General features: G+C 39.9%; 1 protein-coding gene and 1 long non-coding RNA gene across 2 annotated transcripts; one reads left to right on the forward strand and one right to left on the reverse strand.

Moving 5' to 3' along the window:
* Positions 1 to 1890: 1890 nt before the first annotated feature.
* On the reverse strand, positions 1891 to 25646 carry LOC133528146 (alanine--tRNA ligase, mitochondrial). Its single transcript, XM_061865396.1, has 15 exons — positions 25306 to 25646; positions 24952 to 25125; positions 24237 to 24382; positions 22403 to 22558; positions 18279 to 18423; positions 17384 to 17514; positions 16597 to 16782; positions 14138 to 14255; positions 12664 to 13466; positions 11317 to 11460; positions 9630 to 9756; positions 7672 to 7880; positions 4473 to 4680; positions 3851 to 3976; positions 1891 to 2024 (listed from the first exon to the last, which is right to left on the reverse strand). The coding sequence occupies exons 1-15, from the start codon at positions 25498 to 25500 to the stop codon at positions 1908 to 1910; spliced, it is 2985 nt and encodes a 994-aa protein (XP_061721380.1). The 5' UTR covers positions 25501 to 25646; the 3' UTR covers positions 1891 to 1907.
* Positions 19627 to 20763, forward strand: LOC133528147 (uncharacterized). Its single transcript, XR_009800955.1, has 2 exons — positions 19627 to 20241; positions 20596 to 20763. It is a non-coding gene; the product is annotated as an uncharacterized LOC133528147 (long non-coding RNA).
* Positions 25647 to 25773: the final 127 nt, after the last annotated feature.

Consider the following 25773-nt stretch of genomic DNA (forward strand, 5'->3'; position numbering starts at 1 on the left):
AATTGGGCATCTTACTGGGCATTGGCTAAAGGTTGTGGCGCCATCGCTCGAAACGATGCCGCCATACCTTTGGCCTTTGATCTCTTAGATGGCGCCACTTTATAATATTCAACAAATTTAACACGTATCAGTGAAATAATAAGGATCAAAGTCAAATGGCGTACTAAAAGTTGTAATCATGTGTCGAAATATGGCAGTAAATTTAATGCGGCTACAAAGTTTTCTTTGACAATCCACTTCTATTTCAAATTCTCTTTGCTGGCAATTGGATATTATTTCAGTATAAGTATTTTAATTTTAACTTTTTACATGTTCAATACTTTGTCCTGATTTCATTCCGCATACTTTAGAACGCTTTAATTTGATGTCACCAACGATCAGATTTCCTGCTTATGAAATATACATTCGGGTATTTAGCACCAAGAACATCTAAGATATACAGCTCCGCGTGCAATCACATCATAATATTATAATGTTTATTATGAGGAGGGATAAGTCCCTATACACAAAATAATAAAAATATACTCAATTTTTGATGCACGTATTTAGTAACTATTATTATACATATAACATGTTAACAACTACAATGAAATTAATCTCTTTGCACCTTATCAAGTGGTTCTGCAACAGAATCAGATTCTTGACGTTTATATTCCAAGGGCCTATGGAGTGTGGAATTAAAAGGAGTGGCATCTCTTACGGTAGAACTGTTGCAAAAGTGTCCAGCTGTCAGCTATAAATAATAGTTCCAAATCTCTCCAGAGTAGCGTTAGAATAGCTAAGAACCTAGGCGTTATTGACGGAGTGAAGTGCGCTGTCTATGAGCGCCACCTATTTACGGTTTTTTGATGACACTTTTTGGTACATGGAGATTACATTCCTTACCTTCCATACAAGGGCCGTTTTAGTCAATTATAGATCATGTCATCCACGCGTGCCTTGACTGGTAATGTCATGTAATTAAAGTTAGATTTGACAAAACGTAACAAGAGCATTCAACTATACTCTGTATCTTTAGGTATTTAAAAAAAAATAAACCAGAAATTTGTACATTTTCGGGTAGTTATAACACTTTTAACCAACCCAATACAAAACCGCCTGGATCTGTTACTGAACGGCCTGACTTTAACTTACATTATACCTAAAGATACATAGTATAGACCAAGTGTGGCTTATGAAATATGACCTTTTAATACTTTTTGAAAAGCTAGGAAGATGATTCTATGGTTTGTTTTTAACCCTTTGACCGCCAGAGACGTCAACTGACGCGCGCGGCGACAGCCCAATATCCATGGGCGTAGCCAGCCAGTGACCTGGAAGGGGGGGGGGGGGGCAAGTTAATATCGCCGGAGGCCAAGGGGGGCAGACGCCGCAGAGGAGCATACATTGTATGTAAAATTTGAGCTCTAGCAGCTGCCCCTCCCGCCCTGCTTGTACCTACGTCCATGCCAATATCAACTTTCGTACATTCCGACGAGGTTCACAATAGGCGTGGCGTTGAAACCATTGCCTAAGCGACAATCTGATGGAGTGCTCCAACAGGAGAAAAAATATAAATATAGTCAGATACTCAACTTGTCAGTAGAAAAAGGCGCGAAATTTAAAATTTCTATAGTCAACGCGCATGTCAAAAATGGGTGTTCCCGAGTATATAACTATTACACTCGTTTGACGGCGTAATGTAAGCGAACAATAATGACATACGATTTTTTGTATTATGCAAATTGTGTCCTATAAATCTGACTACATATGGTCGATTATCATTTATCACATACGATTTTTCGATCATATATCCGGCTAAAACTTAGTATGGTACAAGACGTGCAAATGAAGTGGACGCTGCCCGCTCCGCCGCCCGCCCCGCCGCCCGCCCCGCTGCCCGCTCCGCCTGAGACCCACCGTTCGGTTCAGTTGGCGGACGCCACTTTGGAGCTGGAGTCGCCGGCGGTGGAGTGCGTGTTGGCGAACTTGATGGCGGCGCGCATCGCGTCCTGCACGAGCTGCTCGCAGGTTATTAGGCTCACCTGACAAACAATCACTATACTTATAAAATAACCACATTTTCACATAGATTTAGATTTCTTTATTTCCCGATGAAAATTACACTATAAATTTGCTACATTCGTCAAAAGTATGAGCCCGCTGTGATAACTGAATCAACGAATTTTTTTTTTATAATTTTACATTTTTTAAGCTTATCGCGAGGTCGATAGCTCACAGGGCCACTAGTTTGTAGTTGTAACTTACATTAATCCTATCTTCTTCTTCCAGGAAAAAAAAGAAACTACTTTTGTTTTCTATGTTCATGACCAATGATACCTACGAGGGTTGTTTGATAAGTAATTTCGTTTGAGTAGAAAAACATTTTTGTTTTTTTTTTTATTTATACATCTCTACATAATCTTTTTTCGATACGATAAAAGTTCAAGGATGTGCCAGCTTTTGCAACCCGTCAAAAAATAATTTGTAAAACCCTGAAAAATATAGCTATATAAATAATAATAATAAATAATAAATATTATAGCACATTATTATACAAATTAACTAAGTCCCACAGTAAGCTCATTAAGGCTTGTGTTGTGGGTACTTAGATAACGATATATATAATAATAATATATTGTGTAATAATATTATAGGACATTATTACACAAATTGACTAAGTCCCACAGTAAGCTCAATAAGGCTTGTGTTGAGGGTACTTAGACAACGATATATATAATATATAAATACTTAAATACATAGAAAACACCCATGACTCAGGAACAAAATATCCATGCTCATCACACGAATAAATGCCCTTACCAGGATTTGAACCCGGGACCATCGGCTTCATAGGCAGGGTCACTACCCACTAGGCCAGACCGGTGGTCAAGCTATACTATAAAAATATCTATAACTTCCGCATTCGATGAAAATCTTTTCCCATTGAGCCATTTTCTTATGTTTGGAGATATGAAAAAACTATATGGTGCCAAATGTAGACAATATGGTGGCAGTAAGTATTTGACGACGCTATTCTACTAATTTGGCTGTTGCTACTGCCCACTCCTCGGCAGTAGGTATTATCGTAATATAACTTTTTTATCTTTTAGTAATATGGTAACAATTTCTACGTTAAGATGTTGCAACAATATATATCATAATTAAAACAATTTATTGTTTTTTGTTCTGTATATAATCGTCATAAATAACCCTTTGGCTATCCCAAAAGACAGTGGTCATCATATTTCCTGCTGAATTTACGAGTTTCGCTGACTTCAGGGGCCCGTTCACTAGCTGAAGTCCACTGTTTTAAGTCATTTTTCGTTTCTGACGTATATGGCGAATCCGCTGTTGCAAATCGACATAAAAATAATTGGAATTATGCTTGAATTTGGCTGAGCATAGCTCTCCCACTATTAAAAAAAGCTTATCTCTGCCAGCAAACCAAAGATTTACAAATTACAAAAACACCAAACGGTTATAAAAATGTTGTATGTTTTAGTCAAAGACAAATAGATAGATTACTCTTTATTGGCACACCTCAGTAAAAAGATACAAGAAAACAAACAATTGATTAAATGTAGATGCAGACAACAGGCGGTGTTATCGCTAAAGAGCGATCTCTTCCAGACAACCTTTGGGTAGCGGAAATAGAGAAGTTAATCGAAAAAGTTGGTGTTGCTAAACCGTTATGAAGCCTGCATTCACACACACAATTACAGTGAATAGACATACATACACATACATATAAATATATATATATGTATATATATAATTAACCGAAACATAGCTAAATATGACAGTAGCATGTCATAAATAACTTATCAAACAATCCTCGCATAATATGTTGATGATAATTGTGGCATACCTTGGTGCCTGTCATCTCTGCGTAGACGTTGGATGCAGCGTCGGGCGTCGGCACCAACTCCGCGTTGAACACTGGAAGGATGCTGCTCAGCCACTGTGTCGCGTTGAACGAGGGAGACGTCATGTCCTGGAATAAAATCTTTATGTTAGGTAATGATGAAATTATTTTCTCACCTCAGCAGCTCGAACAAGCCTACTTTCGTCGCTCTAGGCCATTAATACAGGAATATTTCTAGAAGCTTTCGTCATAATGATGATGCCTTTCATTCATGAATGTAAATAAATGTGGTTAACTTTACTTGATGTTGAATTTTGTTCTCACTACTGAGGTGAAAAGTTGTATGTGTCACACGAGAGCAAAGTTATTTTACATCTTTTGTTTTTGAGTCCCTCGCTACGCTCAAGATTTTACTTCGCCCGTGATTCAATTATAGAATCTTTCGCTTACTCGGGACTCAAAATCAACACTCGCAAAAAAAAAAACAACTTTCCTCTCTCGTTGCACAAATTACTATTTCACCACTCTTGCTCGTAAAGGCTCTCTTCATTGTTAAAAATTTGATGAGAAAGTTGGATTTTATCCACATGTAGGAACAGTAGAAAGTAAACACAAGTCTAGTGACCTTGGGCACTGTGCAGACGGCCGTGATGATGCCCTGAGCGCAGCCCAGCAGTAGCGTGGGTGAGCTGGCAGCTCGATGACTGCGTAATGCAGTGGTTGCCGCCCCGGGCGCCATTATGTACGAACATCGTAGGAAGTGGACTACGTAGCGTCGGCCGTCGCGGGTTGCTTCGTCAGTTGCATCGCGAATTTCTTCTTCGACGATAGAACTGCAGAAAGAACAAGTTTGTATACTATTCAGTATTTCAGTGTTGGTAGGAACTCAAGTCTTTTCAGTCTAAATTGAACAACTCGACTCGTTTTTACGAGACTCAGAGCTTAAAAAACTTCTGAGTCTTTTAAGTCCCGAGTCGAGTCCTTTATTGAGTCTTTTTTAAGCGCAACTCAAAAGGACTCGAGTCTCCGAATAAAGACTCAGTCAACAATTTTATACGTTTTACCTAAACTAAAGGAAATAGGCGTTATTGTATGATCTATGTTATGTACATCCATGAATTTTACATAAAGACAACGCATTTCGAAGTTATTTGTAAAAAAATCACAAGTTCTCCGAAAAGGACTCGAGTCTCTACAAAAGACTCGGGACTCTAATTAGTCGATAAGAATTCGAGTTTCGTCTTAATTATAAGAGTCTGCACAACTGAGTTGAGTCTTAAAGCAGCGGACTCAAAGGACTCGAGTCTTAACCAACACTAATTGTAAAAGTATAGAATAAGTACTACAAAAGTGACATCAACATCAACGTAATAAGTTACAGACATTTTTACATAAGCTTTTGTTGCTAATTTGACCTCCTGTTTTTTATACGTCTATCAACTCATCAATGTTTGCGTTATTTTGATGACCATATTAGCTTCATATTAGCATATTATTTTCCATTGGGGCCTGTGCACAAATCACGCGAGGATCGATAAGTGGGGGGGGGGGGGTCCAAGAAAAAATCACGACAGATCACGTTGGGGGATGGGGGGTATAAGGAAACCTCACGTGTATTTTTTATGGTGAACGAAATTCAGAAAAAAATATCTACCATAATGATTTTTCTCGTTTTTATTAAACATAAATTTTCATTTGACACTTCAAAATAGCAAGTATTGGGTGGTTGCATTAATTCCCGCTGTTCACATATAGATGTGGGTAGCAATTTTAACACTGAACTATATTTACTGTTACATGTACATTTTTGAAGCTTGAAGCTGTATTAATAAAATTTAGTTGACAGTCGGCATTTTTATATTCATTAAGTGATATTTTATTACAGTGAAAAATGGATCGCGATAAGTTGTTTTTCCGATGTGTACTTCTGCATTATTTCGATTTGAAAAAAAGTGCGGCTGAAGCTCACCGAATACTTGCGGAAACTTATGGGGAATCTGCTCCATCCGAAACAGCATGCAGAGATTGGTACAGAAAGTTTAAAAGCGGTGATTGTGATGTTGATGACAAAGAACGGCCAGGCCAACCGAAAAAATTTGAAGATGAGGAATTAAAAGCGTTATTGGATGATAATCCGGCACAATCTCTAAAAGAATTAGCTCAACAACTAGGAGTCAATAAATCGACTGTATCGCGACGTTTACATGCCATTGGGAAGATTCAAAAAAAAGGAAAATGGCTGCCACATCGATTGACCGACAGTGCTATTGCGAATCGGCTAAACATCTGCATTTCATTACTTGCAAAGCAAAAAAAGAAGAGTTTCTTATGGCGTATTGTGACTGGAGATGAAAAATGGATCTATTTTGAGAATCCAAAATGAAAAAAATCATGGGTTGATCCTGGCCAACCGACAACATCAACTCCCAAGAGCAACATCCACGCTAATAAGACGATGCTCTGTATTTGGTGGGATATGGAAGGAGTTGTCTATTACGAGTTGTTAAAACCGAATGAGACAATCACCGCTGAGCGTTATGAACAACAGTTGGAGAATTTGTACAAAAATTTGATAAAAACAGACCATCAATTGCTTCGAATCGACGAAAAGTGATTCTTCTTCATGATAACGCTCGGCCTCATGTTGCTTTGAAGGTCAAACAAAAACTGATGGAGTTTGACTGGGAAACCCTCCCCCACCCAGCGTATTCTCCAGACCTGGCTCCATCAGATTATCATCTGTTTCGGTCCATGCAGCATGATTTAGAAGACAGGCATTTCAAAAATTATGAAGAAGTCCAAAAATGGATTGCTGATTGGATAGCTTCAAAAGATAGAGCTTTCTTTCGCCGCGGAATTCAATTGTTGCCAGAAAAGTGGGAGAAGGTTGTAGCTGCCGATGGCACATATTTTGATTAAAATCATTACAATTTGTATCATAAAAATAAATGTTCAAAAAACATAAAAAACAGCGACTTTTAATGCAACCATACAATATAAACAAGATTTACTTTATACAATAACATTTACCTTAAAATAAAGACGAAAAAAGAATACACGTGAGGTTATGTGGCGCCAAGAACCTCACCAAATATCACCAAGGGGGAGGGGGGTCAAAAAATAGCCGAAAATGCTCGCGTGATTTGTGCACAAGCCCTTGGCACCAAAAATATATACGGAATTATATCGAATATGAGCTCAATTTGATTTCGGGTTGTGGTTCAAAAAGTTTTCAGATTCTAATTGTAGTAACAGATATAAAGGAAATGGAATATTTACTGTAAAGCCAGATCATTACTAGCAGCAGTTTTCTGGGCTATAACCGCGAAAATCGAAATTCGTCAATTGCGGGCATTTTTCTCTGTCACTCTGATTACGTCTTTGTGAGAGTAAAAGAGAAAGATCCCCGCAATTTGCGAATTTCGGTTTTCGCGGTAGGCCCGCTGTACTTCCTTAGGCATGTTAAGGCATACTTCATATTATAATAAATAAATAATAATAAATATTATAGGACATTATTACACAAATTGACTAAGTCCCACAGTAAGCTCAATAAGGCTTGTATTGAGGGTACTTAGACAACGATATATATAATATATAAATATGTATAAAATACTTAAATACATAGAAAACACCCATGACTCAGGAACAAATATCCATGCTCATCACACGAATAAATGCCCTTACCAGGATTTGAACCCGGGACCATCGGCTTCGTAGGCAGGGTCACTACCCACTAGGCCAAACCGGTCGTCATATTGCTTTTCTCTGGTCTGGGTCTAAAAGGTCTTTGAAGATTTGGTGAGATATAAATAAATACTTACTGTAAAGCGAGATCATTGGTAGCAACAGTTTTCTGTACTCTATCCAGCACCTCAAGGCATTGGCTATATTCAGCGTACGGCGCCCCGCTGCCGGCACACAGCTCGGACAGCCGCCGCTTGATGTCGGTCACTTCTTGCTTGCTCTGTTCGGGGTCGAGGAGGTCGCTGACTTTGAAAAGTTGGTGGGATTTGCAGAATAGTTCGCGGGCCTGGAAATCGTATGTAAACTAGGTGTGTAACTTACAGTCAAATATCTACTTTGTTCTCTGCAATACAAGATTCAAAATATAACAGATTAATAACCATATACGAACACATGTTAAGCCGCGTTTTCACTATGTTATGAACAGTTCTGAGCGAGCAATCGTCCGCTCGGTCAATGCAAACACTTGCTCCAACAGCGAATGGGAAGACAAAACACTAAGGGCCAGGCCACACTTGTGCGTTGTGTTGCATTGCGTCGCAGTTCAGTTCAGTTCAAATATACTTTATTCACGTAGGCCTAGCAACAAGCACTTATGAATAAATAAATAAATAAATATTATAGGACATTATTACACAAATTGACTAAGTCCCACAGTAAGCTCAATAAGGCTTGTGTTGAGGGTACTTAGACAACGATATATATAATATATAAATATTTATAAATACTTAAATACTTAGAAAACACCCATGACTCAGGAACAAATATCCATGCTCATCACACGAATAAATGCCCTTACCAGGATTTGAACCCGGGACCATCGGCTTCATAGGCAGGGTCACTACCCACTAGGCCAGACCGGTCGTCGAATAGTAAGACATATAATTATCTTAAGCTAATTATCAGAGCAATTTATTGATGTTGTAAATATTATTCCATATACATATAATGCTAATGAATATAATTCATAAATCAAATTTAATAATAATAATTTCACAAAATATCGTCATACAACAAAAAACAATTGTATAAAAAATACTACTCTAGAATGTTTCTAGAATAAATTCTAAATGTGAAACAAATGAAATAAAAAATAAAAACAATAAAGGAAGTACATGCATCGCGTCGTCGTAACGCATTTAATGTGGCATCATAAAAAAATGCGACGAAAAAACGCGACGCGACGCGATGCGACGCAACGCACCAGTGTGGCCTCACTCTCAGAATCATGTAGCCACAGTTTTGGTAAGCACCTCATATTACTAGGTTTTCAAGCATTTGTTTGTACAGTACAATCTACTTCCGCTGTAATATTTTGTACTTTACTGTGTCTTAAACTGTGTTTTTATTCCAGATAGATACTAGAAGAAGAAGAAGAAAGGAGAAATATATTTATTTGCGTGAAATGTGGTACAACAAATTAGATGGTAACATTTTCTATACGTTCAGCACATCTCGCCGACAACATGGGCATGCAAAATCTTTACTTAAATCTAAATATTATTTACATAATTTACATTATATTTACATTTAATCATAATATTTGAACGGCTGCTTGACGACATAATCATACACTACATAATCATCCCTCCATATACACAAATCACAAATTATTACAATGGCCTCAAATAATCAAAATTTATTATTAATTTACAAACGTCATTTAAATAATTATATAATAACAATAAAAATTCATGATAAATGTTAAAATAAATATCTACGTCAAATTAGCTTAAATACCAAAAAATTCATTAATTGAATAAAAACATTTTTCTAATAACCATTTATACAATTGAATACTAAAAGGTTTGAGAGCAAGTTGAGTTAAATCATTTGGCAAATTATTGTAGATTTTTATTGCCATTGGATAAGAGTTTTTACTGCAAAACTTAGTACGATATATGGCCGGTAACACAAGTCTGTCAGGATATCTTGTGTTAAAATTACTAGAGAGAACTAATACTAGAGAAGCCAAACCTTCATTTTAGGATTAAAGCAGCAGCTTAGTTTTCGTTATACGTATAACTAGAAGTACCTCAGTAGCTCTCGGACCGGTGATGGCATGGATGTTCGGCGAAGTGCCCCCGGCTGCTTTTACTAGTGTTATACACAGCTCGCCGATATGGCACGTGGACGGGACGTGGGTACCGCAACACAGCTCTCTGAGAACAAACACTAAATGGTGGAAAAGCGATCATCATACAAGACATAGCTATGAACAGATATATTATTATACGACATTATTATATTAATTATAGATACATTGACTAAGATGCGTAAAATTTAAGTCAATTTTGTGATCCGAATTTGACAGGTAAACGATATGCCGCTGTATAGGGACCGTGCGCGTTGGAGGGTCTGCCATCTTGTGGTCTGAATCGGAACCATAAACATGCACATTTACACGTCACGTGCTTTCTTGTGCATAGTAGGTTCTGCCATCTTGTGGGCTACATCGGAACAAAAAACATCACATTTACGCCTCGCGCCAAAAATCTGACGGCTCCTGTGCTGCCTCCTACAGTTCATGCACGCTCCCTATAGCTCCTTATATTTGACGATAACTCTGATTGTCAAAAGTTGACGTTTGACAATTCAGTGTCCCCAAAAAATATGGCGCAGTACAGCGCCATCTGCTTTGGATTTTTTTTATACTACGTCGGTGGCAAACAAGCATACGGCCCGTCTGATGGTAAGCAGTATCCGTAGCCTATGTACGCCTGCAACTCCAGAGGAGTTACATGCGCGTTGCCGACCCTAACCCCCTCCCGCCCCTCGTTGAGCTCTGGCAACCTTACTCACCGGCAGGAACACAACACTATGAGTAAGGTTTGGATGTCAAAATAAGGAGCACGTTTTTTTTCTATTAAAATCAATTCTCTTTGCTATGAGATATAAATCGAAACCAATTCTTGCTTAAAATTTAAGTGCGGAAGTCTTTACATTGTGCATACCTAGATAAAGAAGAAAGATCAAGATCATACACAATCAGCTAAACAAATGGCCCACAGATATAAAGCTGGTACGACTTCGCGCGGTGAAAGTACCACTACCGTTCGTATCGTTAACTCTTGCTGTTATTAAACTTTCTCTTCTTCTTCTTTAGCCCTTCTCTACCCTTTGGGTGTAGGCCTCCTTCGTTTTATGCCACTCGTCACGGTTCTGTGCGACCTGGAGCCACTTCTTCCCCGCAGTCCTTTTGATGTCGTCGTCCCAACGCATCTGGGGTCTACTTTGAGGACGTTCCTCCCCCCATGGTCGTCACTCCAGTAGACGTTTGCTCCACGAATCGGTTTTTCGTGCTATATGACCGGCCCATTCCCACTTCAGTCTGGCTACGCGTTTTACAACATCGGTGACCTTGCTCTTCTGTCTCAGCCACTCATTCGTTTTACGGTCTCTCAATGTGATCCCAACCAGTTTTCTCTCTAGCGCCCGTTGGACAACGCTTAACTTATGTAGTATGTCCTTGGTGAAGACCCAGGTTTCGGCTCCATAAGTAAGAACTGGCAGGATACATTGGTCAAATATGCGGGCGGGTTATTAAACTAAATATGTTTATTGTTTTGGTATGTATATTTACCAATTCGAACCTTAATGCTTAAAACTTTGAGTGCTTTTTTAGTAATGTAACTGTCTGACTATTATTTTTTTAACACACTAGCCGACTATTTTCTCGCGAGATCGCTTAAGCTGAGAACTTAGAGAAGACTAGAACTTACTTAGAAGGCAGAGGTTCGCTTGCTTCAACGACGCGCAAGCCGGTTTCTGGGTAGCTCTCTCCGGGAACCGTTAGAATGGACTCGTTTAATTGAAGACTGTCTATTACATGTGATTCCACTGGTGTGTTCGCCCGGATTGATTCACTGTTAGAAAAAAAAAACCATGGAATAAGTATTTGGGAAAAAATTATCGCTGGCTGTACTTTTCTTTCCACAGGCAACTAATACTCATCAAGACAATTCTAAAAACCCCAAACACAACTAGGTTGCGTTGTTTTATCACAGAGTTGCCATGGCCATCTCCTGTCTCCATCATCAGATCAGCTCGATGGTACCTTAAAATTGCATTGTTACCTGACTTACATATTTATGCAAAATTTCAGCTCAATCGGAAACCAGGAAGTGAGGCTTTGAGGATTTCACCCACACAAACATACATACATACTAACGTTCTGTGGAATCACAAAACGAGATGCATATTCTCTGCTCAGCAACTTAGAAAAAACTAGAGCAATCAATTGGTGGAAGTTCGTCAAAGGACAAGAACACTCGAAAGGTCTAATCAAAGGGTTCAACAGCAAAAGTGCTAAGCAGCTTCTAGGGCTCAAAAGACACAAAACCTGCGCGGTGACCAGAATATTGAATGGACTCTCTAAGTTGAACAAACACATGTTTCAAATTGGAAAGAAAAAGATGCGACATGCAGGTTCTGCCAGGAGTCGGAGGAGAGTGTAATACACATTCTCTGTTCCTGTGGACAACTAATGTCAAAAAGAAATATGGCATGTAGGGCGGCATGCCTGTTCTGTACCCTATGAGATACAAAACATTACGGCCCAAAGAATCGGGAATTTCCTGAAATCAACGGGCAATAGTAATGAACTTTAAAGGGCTCCTGACGCTTTAGGTCGGAAGGTTTAACAGTCGCTTTAGTCAAAACCAGGTGGACCACTTGGACGCTCCGTGTGCTGAGGGCCTTAGATTGCAGCCAGGTAGTTAAGATAATGAGGAGGAGGCAAGTTAGTAATATTCTAGATTTCTTCTAAGGCCAATATAAATCATAACAGGAGCAGCTAAGTAACTGTTCGAACATTCATGCCACACTGTTAACTGTCCATCGGTGGACCTTATTACAAAAGGCATAAGGTCCACCAATGGACAGTTAACACATTCACTGCCGGGAACCCACCTGGTGGGCGCTCGTGAACTTTGTTCAGATGCCGGACAACCCGCTGGGCGGGTTGTTTTGTATGCAGCTATAGACCACCGGTTTCTGGGGTAGTGCGCCGTTATTTGTCTGGCAGTGAATGTGTTAAGAGTGTTGTTGTTTATACATAGATAACTCACCGAATCAAATCCTGCGCTCGCATCATCACATCCTGCGTCAACCGTTGTCCATAAACCGACAAATTTAAAGACAACCCCTTATCAGTAACACTAGAACCAGTCTGACACACCACACTATCCGGCAACACTCTCCTCACAGCCGCATTAAGTAAATGCACTGCCGTATGATTCCTCATAACATTAAGACGTTTCTCACTATCGATTTCTAATAACACTTCACTGTCACAACCGAAATCATTGTCTATAGGATCTGTTATTGTGAAACAGCCTTTATGGAACACAAAATCGCGGATTTTAAAAACACTGTCCACTTTTAAATAAACTTTTTTATTGATATGAATAACGCCGCTGTCCGCGATTTGTCCGCCTTCTTCGCAATAGAAATTAGTGTCTTTAGTGATTAAATAATAAGCTTGATTATCGCTTGGCTCTAAAAAGTCTATCCATTGGCCTTCTTCGTTTAAAATTGCTACTACTTTACTTTTAAGAGGTTCGAATTGGATTTTATTCTCCACTATCGAGTATTTGTATTTATATGAGTCTTCTGTTGACGTAATGTTATCTTTTCTAAGATTTTCTATGGCCTTGTCGAACATTTGCGCTCTGCTGGCGGTCTGTTCTTGAATGGCGGTCTTGTGCCTGGTTTTGTGTTGCTGCAGAAGTTTCCAGAAGCCCTGCTTGTCGATGGTGACGTTGTTTAGTTTGGCGATGCGTTCGATCACGTCTTCCTGGAAGCCGTGCGTGTCGTACAGTTTGAACACTAGTTCCCCTGGTATTACGGATGAGTTTTGCTTGGCCATGACCTAAAAATTAAAACGAGATGTTAACACATTGCACAATTTTTAGATTGCTGCGTACAGTCAATATAAAAAAAAAATCTGAGAGGAAAAGGTCGAACAATAATCTCTATTGTGAAGGCTTATAAGATGTGTCCAGTCTGGATTTAGCGAATGTGGCTCTGGGGGCCTAGCTAAGATAACAATCATACATTAACAAAGAAAAAGAAAAAGTATATCTGGATGCTACGAAGTCACGTAACTATTTCCGTACATTATTAAAGATTCGATTGGCGTTTTCAACGATTGTCACTTTGGCTAGGCCCCCTGCCGGTCTAGGCAAGGTAACAATCGCTATCGCTACTACAACGAAACGCTTTGTATCTCTCTCACTCTTGCATATAAGTGCGACAGAATTAGAAATTACGTATACGCGGCGAATATTCTTTTTGAGAGGCCTGCCAAAGTTCACACACGTAATACTACGAGAATATTTATTTATCAGCCAACAATCGGTTGAAATAAATTAGTACATTACGATACAAGTGCGAATTACCTATTCGCACATGTATCGTACAACGTTTTACAGTACATATGGCCCTTTAAATGTTCGACACAGTAACGTAATATGCTACTTCTCGCACTAGTGCTATAAAGTAGCCCCATATGTACTGTAAATTATATTTGTATTAACATACCTCTTTAAACTCCTTATAGCCTCGTGGGAAGCCAGCCATCTCCACGTCGCTCATCGCTTCGGCCTCCGGGTGCTGCGACAGCAGATCTCGCCACTTCTTGACCAGCTCGGACCGCAACCTTGAGAACATAGCGACACAAGGTTAATACACATATTTAGTGTTATAGTTAATGTCATCCACGATGACGCACAGATTTATCAAATTTAACCGTTAACACATTCACTGCCGGGAACCCACCTGGTGGGCGCTCGTGAACTTTGTTCAGATGCGGCGGGTTGTTTTGTACGCAGCTATAGACCACCGGTTTCTGGGGTAGTGCGCCGTTTTTTGTCTGGCAGTGAATGTGTTAATAATATGACACCACGAGTCAAGACTCAAGACGTGCGTCTTTGTGAATGACATGATCTATATATGTTACGTGCATTTCGTGGCATGTTTAGTCAGATCTCATGGGAGGGATAAATGACCCATCAGGTATAGGTTTGTCGGCCTACTAGCCTAGACGGTAGTGACTCTTCTACGAGGGTTCAAATCCATTACATTTGTGCTTTTTACAGGTTCATGAATTATGGATGTTTTCTATGTTTTAAGAGGCCGTTATAGATTTTAGTCGCAAAAATGTCAAATTGATAGATTTAGTTGATGAAATTGTACACCTTTTGCTAACTATTAGAAATAACAAGTACTGGTTTCTATTGGCACGTCTTGTTATCTTTCATTTTAATAAATCATTTTTTTTCAAAACAGACTTAGTTATGATTTTTGTTCTGATGGACGTTTAGGTAAACGCGCGTAAAGCACTGATTTTATCGATCTTATTTGTAAATTTCGTAAAGTTTGGACTGCTAAAAATGGTAGTTTTGTATTACACATATCCTGTACTTCAACTTTAATAAACTACATTTTTGTTATTATTAATTTGAAGTCGTGTAAATGAAAGTTAGACGAAATCAATTTTCTCCAGAAATTACTTCAAAACAAGTGACAATTTCTCTGAAAATCGACTTAATTTCCACGTAATTTCGATACTTAGACAATCTACAACATTTGCTGAAACTGTTCTTATGCATCATTTTGTATAATACCATAATTTTTTGATGAATTTTTAAAATCTGTCCCTTCTCGTCACATATTACCGGAGACGCACGCTTGCGACCTCATTATTAAAAGGCAAGATGAGAAGACGTGCTAATAGAAACGAACACTTGTTATTCTGATATTACGTAACAAAAAGTGTACAATTTCAACGACTAAATCTATCAATTTTACATTTTTGCTCTAAATTCGTTACCGGGCCCTAAGTATTTGGCTGTATCTATCTATCATACATATATTATCGTTTAGTACCCGCAATCGCTAAGTATATGGCTATTACTAGACTTTAGCGACTAGACTTAAACCGACTGGGATATGAACCGTGATTACCTTTTATATTGTTTTTGAGCTCCCGATATTTTGACGCAGTTACATGCATTTTGGTCACGGGTAAATGAAGATAGCGGGTGGGCGTCAAAGTTGTGTGAACCGCGCTCGGTCTACCCTCATTCGCGCGCATCGGCTGCGTTCGGTTTCAACGTTACCACGGTCGATTTAAGTTTTTTTTTTATACAACGACGGTGGCAAACAAGCATACGGCCCGTCTGATGGTAAGCAGTCACCGCAGCCTATGGACGCCTGCAACTCCAGAGGAGTTACAAAGGAGAAGAGGAGAACCCCGTACTGTAGACCCTCGGGAAAACCTCGGCAGGGAGCTCATTCCACAGCCGGAGCGTCCGCGGGAGGAAATTCCTCTTGAACCGCACAGTACGCGACCATTTAGGGTCTAAGGTGTGAGGATGAACGCCCTGCCGACGGCGAGCGGTGCGGTGATAGAAAGCGGCCGTTGGTCATGTCAAACAATTCCTCAGAGCACAGCCCATTGTACAAGCGGTAGAACACACACAAGGAGGCAAAGTCTCTCCTTAGACTTAAAATTAAACTAACCGTGAATCATTCAAAACTGTTACTACTAGCGACATCTATACACCACACTAAACGCTTGTAAGCCTGCTTCTCATGCTCTATAATCAGCTTGGCGTCCTTAGCTCTCGAGTGGAGCTCTGGGTAGGCGTGCCCAAGTGTGCAAGCTACTTTTGTCGTATAACTATGTCTACTGTCTAAGAATACATCACACTAACCTCTTGTAAGCCTGCTCCTCATGCTCTATGATCAGCTTGGCGTCCTTAGCTCTCGAGTGGAGCTCTGGGTAGGCGTGCCCAAGTGTGCAAGCTTCTTCGTCGTATAACTATGTCTACTGTCTATGGATACACCACACTAACCTCTTGTAAGCCTGCTCCTCATGCTCTATGATCAGCTTGGCGTCTTTAGCTCTTGAGTGGAGCTCTGGGTAGGCGTGCCCAAGTGTGCAAGCTTCTTCGTCGTATAACTATGTCTACTGTCTATGGATACACCACACTAACCTCTTGTAAGCCTGCTCCTCATGCTCTATGATCAGCTTGGCGTCTTTAGCTCTTGAGTGGAGCTCTGGGTAGGCGTGCCCAAGTGTGGAAGCAACTTCGTCGTACAGAATGCGTACGAGACGATGGTTACCGAATATGTCGGTAGCGATCTTAAGGGATGTGCGCATTACCTGCTTTAGGTTTAGGCTGGAACAAAAAATGAAGAGTTATGTTAGTTTATTAGAACTTCAAGTGGATATTTTCGGTTTTCCTCTGAGATATGATAAAGTTATTTATTTGTGACATTTGGAATAAAGGTATAGGTATAAGGAACTTAGTACAAGGAATGGTAAATATAATATTATTATGTATTTGCAGTTTTGATTGGTCTTGGATTGCTTTTGTTGACTTGAGATACATTTTACATGTATGTATTGTTCTATGAAAACATATAAATTAACCAGGCCACCTCAAAATCAATGACTTTAGCTGTAGAAAAAAATACTAGTGAAATAAATAAATCTTTGAAAATGTATCTGCTGGAACTGGCTAGGTGACCTTACCTTACCTAGATGTTACTAACATTACAAATCGCTTCGTCAGACTGCAACGAATATCAAGGGCTTTTATGACGTTACAAAGATAAGATACTTTTATGTGGTATTTGCTAACACCCTCCCCCCCCTCCCCACGTGAGATTCGGCTTGACCACCTCCCCCCTGAAGCTCTCACATAATTAAGGGACACTCCCTTAGAACTTCAAGTGGATATTTTCGTTTTGCTCTGAGATATGATATACATAGTTTACTTGGTATTCGGGAAGGCGCCGTCCGCGAGGCATACCGCCAGCATGCGCGCGTGGTCGGCGAGGCGGCGGAACGCGTTGTCCAGCTGCGCGGCGCCGAACTGGCCCGTGTAGCGCGGCCCGCCCGGGCTGTTCTACCGACAACAATACATGTCAGGAAGAAACACTTTTGTACACACTAAAGTTCAAAACAAAAAACTATTTTTCTCCAATATGCTCGGAAATGTTCACCTTATTGTGATGTTAAATGTTCCTGTACCAAAAGTACAGGAAGTTCTTCGTTATTGTCAAACTGTTGATCGTGTTTAGCGGACGGGAAGTTATTAAGTACTGTATTGTTTTTTACTTTTAAAAAACATGTATCCACTAAGAAAAACGCAAACAGCCAATTAATATAGCCGCGGGCTGAGTCTACACAACCAGGTCAGCATCATTTCAAGCTATAGGATAGAGTCGTGTATGATCGTGCAAATACTGCTTAATAAAATCAAAGACTATATAACTTTTATATGTTTTTAAGGATCTCATGCGTGCAAATACGGCTTATATTGTACAATTATATTGAATGAGCGAATATTGAATGGTACTGAATGGCAGAATAGTTGTGGCTTTAACTTTTAAAAATAATTAAAGAGGGTAATTATTTTTGACGTTTTTGATGTGAAGGTTCGATTTGAGTGCTGGTTGATGCTTAAATTATAATTATTTTACCTGATTTCCTCGCATGTTTGGAGAGAAGCACTATATATGCCTCGGCAGGAACAGTAATTCATGGATTCGTCTTGTTTGTCGGCAACCTTACTCACCGGCAGGAACACACCACTATGAGTAGGTACTATTAAAATCTTTCGGGTTCCCTTTGAAACACCGTGTAGATTGTGCCAATGAAGTCACTCACCTGTTCAATAGCATTCATGAGGGGCTGGAATAAGTCCGTGTCGTAATTCGACTTGGCCCCTTGTATGAGGGCCGTGGTCCGCTCCAGACCCATGCCGGTGTCCACGTGGTGTTTGCGAAGCGGCTTCACTGAACCGTCGGCTTCCCTGCAAAGAAACCACGGTTAAACAAGCCGGAGTGTATGTCGGAAAACGACTGAATTGTGCCATCTATCGCCTTTAAGAGGCCATATTTCACAAATAGAGCAAGCTTGGGTGTTACACCTGAGTGGCATTCGACGCAGTTCCGCCAAGAGTGCGCTCTTAAAACAAGTGAAGTTATGCTGTCTATCAGTCTCCAAACGAGAACGGGAGAAGATGAGGTCGGTGGCGGTTCCTGTGTCACACCCACTGGCTTGCTTACAATAAGAAATGTAAAGACTGTAAGTTGAACATCGTGTTACATCGAAAGCCCTCGTCATCCACTATTGAAGGTCCTGACGTGCTGCCTCTACTATGATACGCCCACGATTCCCGACATTTTTAATGGTCACTAACTTGGTGGTGCTGTCTGTATTTCGAAAAAGCGGCTAAGAGCATGTCCTGCCATGCTCAGTGTAGGGTTTCGTAGTTACCATTCTGTCCACATAGGCCAAACGGGGGCTATTAGTAAGTATCAATAGTATCTTGGGGCCTTGATCTGCTTCGATATTCAACCTCACAATTGGGAATCTCAGGCTGAAATGAGGCCAGAGTGGCGTCGAGATCTCAAAGTGGGTGTAGACAAACATGACAAGGACTGGTTAGAGAACCTTAGGCAGAAAAGATTTCGCGCTGCTAGACCTCCTCCCTTGGACTCTCGACATGTTTGTGATTGCTGTGGCAGAAGATGTCGCTCTGGTATTGGACTCTTCAGTCATCGCAGACGTTGCAATCAACCTCCCAGCAACACCTGATTTTAACCGACGTTGCAATAATCATCTGTTATATGTCTTTTTACTAAGAAGAGACGATTTTTTACAATAACTGAAAAACGACTGGACCGATATGTTCGCTGTAGTTTTCATTGAAAGTATTTATAAAGCTTTTGTTTCACGGTTTTTCCATATTTTTTGGAGCGATTTTTTCCGAAAATATTTACTTTATCTAAAAATGTTTTTTGGAGACCCTTATTCCTATCGAAAGACCTATAATCAACGATATCCCACACTATTGTATCCCAACAAAAAAAATACAGTTTTTATTTCACCGTTCTGTCACAATGCATGATTTATGTATCTATGCCAAATTGCAGCTTTCTAGCACTAACGATCACAGAGCAAAGCCTCGGACAGACGGACATGGCGAAACTATAAGGGTTTCTACTTTCTATGTGATTACGAAACCCTAAAAAGGAGACGTCCATAGCTAAATCATATTTGACCTTTAGTTTAGTATTTGACTTTCAATGACGTAAATCTGTTTTTCTGACATTACCTGGTAGTTGAAGTCCAGTGGCGTAACTACAGGGTGGAAAATCGGGGAAAATGACACGCGTCCCTGGTTCAAGAGGCCCGGGGCCTCAATATGACCGAGAAGCCGTGAGCTCGGGCCCTCATTGCCCAGCCCACGGCTCTCAGTTCGTCCTATTTGTCGGTATATATATATACGCCACTATAGAACACTGTTAATTCTGCTACTTAGACGTATTATATGTATCATATGAAATGCAAAAGATTAGATCCTAAATTTTACTTTTACGACCAATAGATAACCGAAATTGAAATCAATACATGTTTCAAATCAATTTTCTACAGTGAATCTCGTTTAAAATTCCAGATGATTAACAGTAGCTACCATCTTTCTGTGTTTGGTCCTACGAATTTATAAGAAATATTCAGACCAGACAAAACCATATTACAGATAACACCGTCATGACGAAGATTCTTGTGATTATTACGGTAACATTGGTGTTATATGCGAAGAAGATCCAAGGACAGAAAATACGTACGCTATTTAAATATTTTTTGTATTTAAATACAAAACTCCTTGATACTTCGACATATTCAATGTAATACAAATCAAGCTTTATGCAATATCTATTTTACGACCATTAAATCAATAACGACAATTAGTGCATCTAAAGACAATCACTCAATCACAATAAGACACTTTCAAATTAAAAAAATCTCCTTAATATCAGTGACTTCGTTAATAGGTCCGGTGGTCTTCAGAAGAAAAAAAGAAAATCCGAGAACCCTCTATTTCTTGCTATATTGCCCCTATTGGTTGCTGTGTTCACGCTGCCAACTACTTACACCAACATATACATTTCAAATTTCAAACATTTCTTTTCCCAAGCCGGCGGCGAAACAACTCCCGAGATCTCCTACCTACCGATAAACTACAACGACGAGATGTGCACAGACCTCGCATGCATCGATGCGTGCTGGTTGAGAATGAGACGCAACACGGGCTACTGCTACAGCCCTGACCTGTGCGTGTGTTATGACAAGTAAACTTATGTCAGACTGTGTTTTATTTGTTAACCTTATAAACTAGAACTAGCTAAGAACGAGTAATGTAGAGAGACCAGGTGCCTCGAGGCGTGCTGGGAGAAAATGGGACGCAACACGGGCTACTGCTTCAGCCTATGCGTGTGTTTTTACAAGTTAACTTGCGTCAGACTGTGTTTTTTTGGTGTAACTTTATCTAGAACTAGTTATAACAACGCCCTCTACCTACAATACAGTACAACAACACGTTATAAAGAGAGACCGCGTACCTCGAGGCGTGCTGGGAGAGAATGGGACGCAACACGGGCGACTGCTTCAGCCTGTGCGTGTGTTTTTACAAGTTAACTTGCGTCAGACTGTTTTTTGGTGTAACTTTATCTAGAACTAGTTATAACAACGCCCTCTACCTACAATACAGTACAACAACAAGTTATAAAGAGAGACCGCGTACCTCGAGGCGTGCTGGGAGAGAATGGGACGCAACACGGGCGACTGCTTCAGCCTGTGCGTGTGTTTTTACAAGTTAACTTGCGTCAGACTGTGTTTTTTTGGTGTAACTTTATCTAGAACTAGTTATAACAACGCCCTCTACCTACAATACAGTACAACAACACGTTATAAAGAGAGACCGCGTACCTCGAGGCGTGCTGGGAGAGAATGGGACGCAACACGGGCGACTGCTTCAGCCTGTGCGTGTGTTTTTACAAGTTAACTTGCGTCAGACTGTTTTTTGGTGTAACTTTATCTAGAACTAGTTATAACAACGCCCTCTACCTACAATATAGTACAACAACAAGTTATAAAGAGAGACCGCGTACCTCGAGGCGTACTGGGAGAAAATGGGACGCAACACGGGCTACTGCTTCAGCCTGTGCGTGTGTTTTTACAAGTTAACTTGCGTCAAACTGTGTTTTTTTTGGTGTAACTTTATCTAGAACTAGTTATAACAACGGCCTCTACCTACAATACAGTGCAACAACGAGTAATGTAGAGAGACCACGTGCCTCGAGGCGTGCTGGGAGAGAATGGGACGCAACCCGGGCTACTGCTTCAGCCTGTACGTGTGTTTTTACAAGTAAACTTGCGTCAGACTGTGTTTTATTTGGTGTAACCTTATCTAGAACTAGCTATAACAACGCCCTCTACTTACAATACAGTACAACAACGAGTAATGTAGAGAGACCACGTGCCTCAAGGCGTGCTGGGAGAGAATGGGACGCAACCCGGGCTACTGCTTCAGCCTGTGCGTGTGTTTTTACAAGTAAACTTGCGTCAGACTGTGTTTTATTTGGTGTAACCTTATCTAGAACTAGCTATAACAACGCCCTCTACCTACAATACAGTACAACAACGAGTAATATAGAGACCGCGTACCTCGAGGCGTGCTGGGAGAGAATGGGACGCAACGTAACACGGGCTACTGCTTCAGTCCCACCTGTGCGTGTTATGTTTTGACAAGTCAACTTTTGTTTAGCGTTTTGTACCTTTTCCCTTTATACGTAGTTTAGCTGCCGTGTGTTTGGTCATACCACGATATGATCACAGCAAATCATACTTTGACGTAGTACAGGGTCCGCAGGGCCCAGTGGTGCCCAGAAGTTGTCTGCTGGGCTGCACGCTAGAATACAGTGTTTGTGTATAGCTAGTCTAACCTGTTGCACTGTATGAACACAATGTTCCATATCTCCGTAAGGCTGCCATCCGGGTTGACGTAGTGTATCTCAGTACAAGGTCCACAGGGCCCAGTGGTGCCCATCTCCCAGAAGTTGTCTGCTGTCCCTAAGGCCTTGAGTCTGCTGGGCTGCACGCTAAAATGCAGATTATTCAAATGAAATTCCACATCTATAGATGACAAAGGGAAAAATCTCAGTTATTTTTATGTCTGTTTTGATCAAAAGTTTCGCCACACGTGAGTAGTAATATATTGAAGTATACACAAAATTGTTATATGTGTAGGAGGGTCGACCGGGATAGGTGAAGATTCGTCACCTTCATCCATTATATTCATGAAATAAAACTTGATTTATAATCTTGACATTTAATTAAATCGATTTGAATTAAAACCAGTACAAAATAATCAAACACAGCTCGGATGTAAACAGATTAAACGAGGTCGGGAGCACAACCGAACGGTCGAGCGACTCAATCCAAACATTCCAAACTGAAGCTCTCGCCTGCCAACGTCAACCATGCTGCCCATGCTCGACCGGTTCCCCCGCCATCTTTTAGTGGGAGTGTTGCCAACGGCTTTTGTCGACCACCCGTCCAAAGCAGTGCTGCCAGCCTCGTTCCGAATACACCCAAGTCTGATCCGACTTGACTTTCCATGGAACATTTAGGGCGTGTTTCACAAAGTCTGATAAAAGTATTGGATAGGTAATTAACAAATAAATTAAATGCCAGAAAAGTTAGATAACACTTCCTGCAAAACTCAGCACTTTATCTACCGGTTAAGCTTATTTGAAGATTGTGAAACCCGCACAATGTGACAAGTAGCTTATTCAGGACTTTACTTGGACATTATAAAACAGACATCACAATAAAAAAAATCTAGGCTAAGGCATAAACTAAATTAAGACTGGCTTATGTTATGTAACAGTTCCATGTTTTATGTTGAGTATGTTGTAAGAGTTAATATAGCCTCTTAAATATACACCGTGGGCCTATATAGCCTGATAGATTTTAACCACGCAGGTCATAAGAGGAGCAAAAAATGGTTTATGACTTTTGGTCAAACACAGCAAAAAAAAATTTGTGTGTGTTTTCTGCACACGACTCGTTATTTCCTTCGTACATCTTGGCGAAAGAAAAAACATTGCAATGGATAAGTTTTTTTATATTTACTGATAAATTTAGAGAGTATCGTTTGAAACTTTAATGTCTGTCAGTAAGTAGATACTAGACATACCTACCCCAATCAAGTCACATACTTAGTGCCCTTAGTGGCAGCCAAAAGGGTGTTTTCACTGATTTATTACAGAAACAAATATTAGATATTACAAGAATTGTCATTATCTCTAAAAGATGACCAATTTCATTCAGACACATTTTAGTCTCTAAATGCGGTCAAGAATACACTTTTAAAATCTGTCGGGTTATATGGGCTCATGGTGTATAGATAATTATAAAGGTCATAAGAAATAAGCCATTCTAAAAAAAAGAATGTATTTTGAAACATATGAGCATTGTTAAAGGCTGTATGAATAAAATTAAAATTGTATAAATATGCATGATTTGGTCTCAACAAAGTGTAAATATAAGTAATATATACATTTTGCCATTGAAACTGTTTTTATATTAGGTTTAGGTTTAGGTTTTATATTAGGTTAGGTAATTGGCTGTATTTAATAGTAATAATTGTAAAACACCAGATTTGATAATGTACTTATATGAGGGTCACTTCATAACTGTAAAATCAATTCTTACGTTATTCTGACTACAGGCATCAAATATAAAGTGACAATCCTAGTACTACCCTAGCCTTACCCTAGGGCTTTCCAAATGTCCCTGCACTCCCTGTCTTCCATGATGCCAATGATAGGATCACCCTCGAAGTATGTCACCACTAGGTCTTCTGGCTTGAACCGGTACGGGCCGAGGAGCAGGTCCCATGCCATTTTACATGCTTCTTTCTGGAAATTATAAATAAATAATTAAACATTCAATGTGGGCTTAGAGGCTCAATAAACAATACATTCTGCTTCAGAACAATTATTATTTTGGTATTGTTTATTGAGCAGATTGAGTTCCCAAAAGTCCTCTTTAGTGGGCCACACGCCCCGGCCGAGGCTGAGGCACGTCTACACTGGCCGGTTTGAGTGTGAGGAAATTTCCTCACGCGGTGCTCTGTGTGGACCCGGCTATTTGGATTTGGAGTATCGCTCGCAGACATATCTGCTAGTTACATTGTTAATACAACTTGAGACTCCCTTAAAAGATGTATTTGTCTTTCAGAAGGTGTGGCTTTACACCACCCCAAAGGCACATGTATACATAAGGGAAGGAATGGAAAGATTGGAAGGGAATTATTAAATTGAATGTATCTATCTGTACCCACAATACAAGCCTTATTGAGCTTACTGTAGGACTGGGTTGATTTGTGTAAGATTGTCTCATAATATTTCTCAAGAGTCTCAATTTATTGTACCTTATAAAAGCAACATGTGGCTCACAAATTGTAGTTCTTTATGTCAAATCATACCTTATGATAGTCCCCAAAGGACCAGTTTCCAAGCATCTCAAAGAAGGTATGATGGTGTCTGTCAGAGCCAACTACTTCCAGGTCATTGTGCTTGCCACCAACACGGACACACTTCTGAGAGTTGACGGCGCGGAGACATGGTGGCTCCACTCGACCGAGGAACACACCTTTAAACTGAGAAGATTCAAAATTAGCCTTTCAGGTTTATTTTCCATTTTAACTCTTAAAGAAATTACATTGGTGAACTGAATTTTATACATTAGTATCATAGCTCATTATAAACCAAAGGCAGTCAATAAGAGCAATTTTTTTCTATTCTAGAATATAATAGGAATACGTATATGTGTTGTTTACCTGATTCATGCCAGCATTCACGAAAGGCACCGATGGGTCGCACAGGGGCACCACTGAGCTTGATTTTATATGCTTATGACCATGATTATGGACAAAATAGTCGATAAAAGTGCTTCGTATAAAGCTGCTCGACGACTTCATCCGAACCAGCGACTTTTCAAGTCCAACTCTGCTTCGAACCGGTATTCGTAACATTCTTATAGGTTATACTGTTGTCCTTTTAGTTTTAATCGCACAATAAAATAATTTAAATTCGTTGAGCGCAATACATTTTAAGATTCATAAATGAATATCGGTTTAGTTTAGCTGCTTTTGTTTACGTAAAGGACAAGTTTCTTTTTAAAATAATAGATCGGAATCACGCAAAGACAATCAAATACTAGTGACATTGACATTGACAGACGACGTAAACTGAATAAAGAGGAAAACAGATATATATCACTATTCAGATTTTTTTTATTTAATATT

Source organism: Cydia pomonella, chromosome 19, assembly GCF_033807575.1.
Source record: "Cydia pomonella isolate Wapato2018A chromosome 19, ilCydPomo1, whole genome shotgun sequence".
Classification (NCBI taxonomy): Eukaryota; Metazoa; Arthropoda; class Insecta; order Lepidoptera; family Tortricidae; genus Cydia; species Cydia pomonella.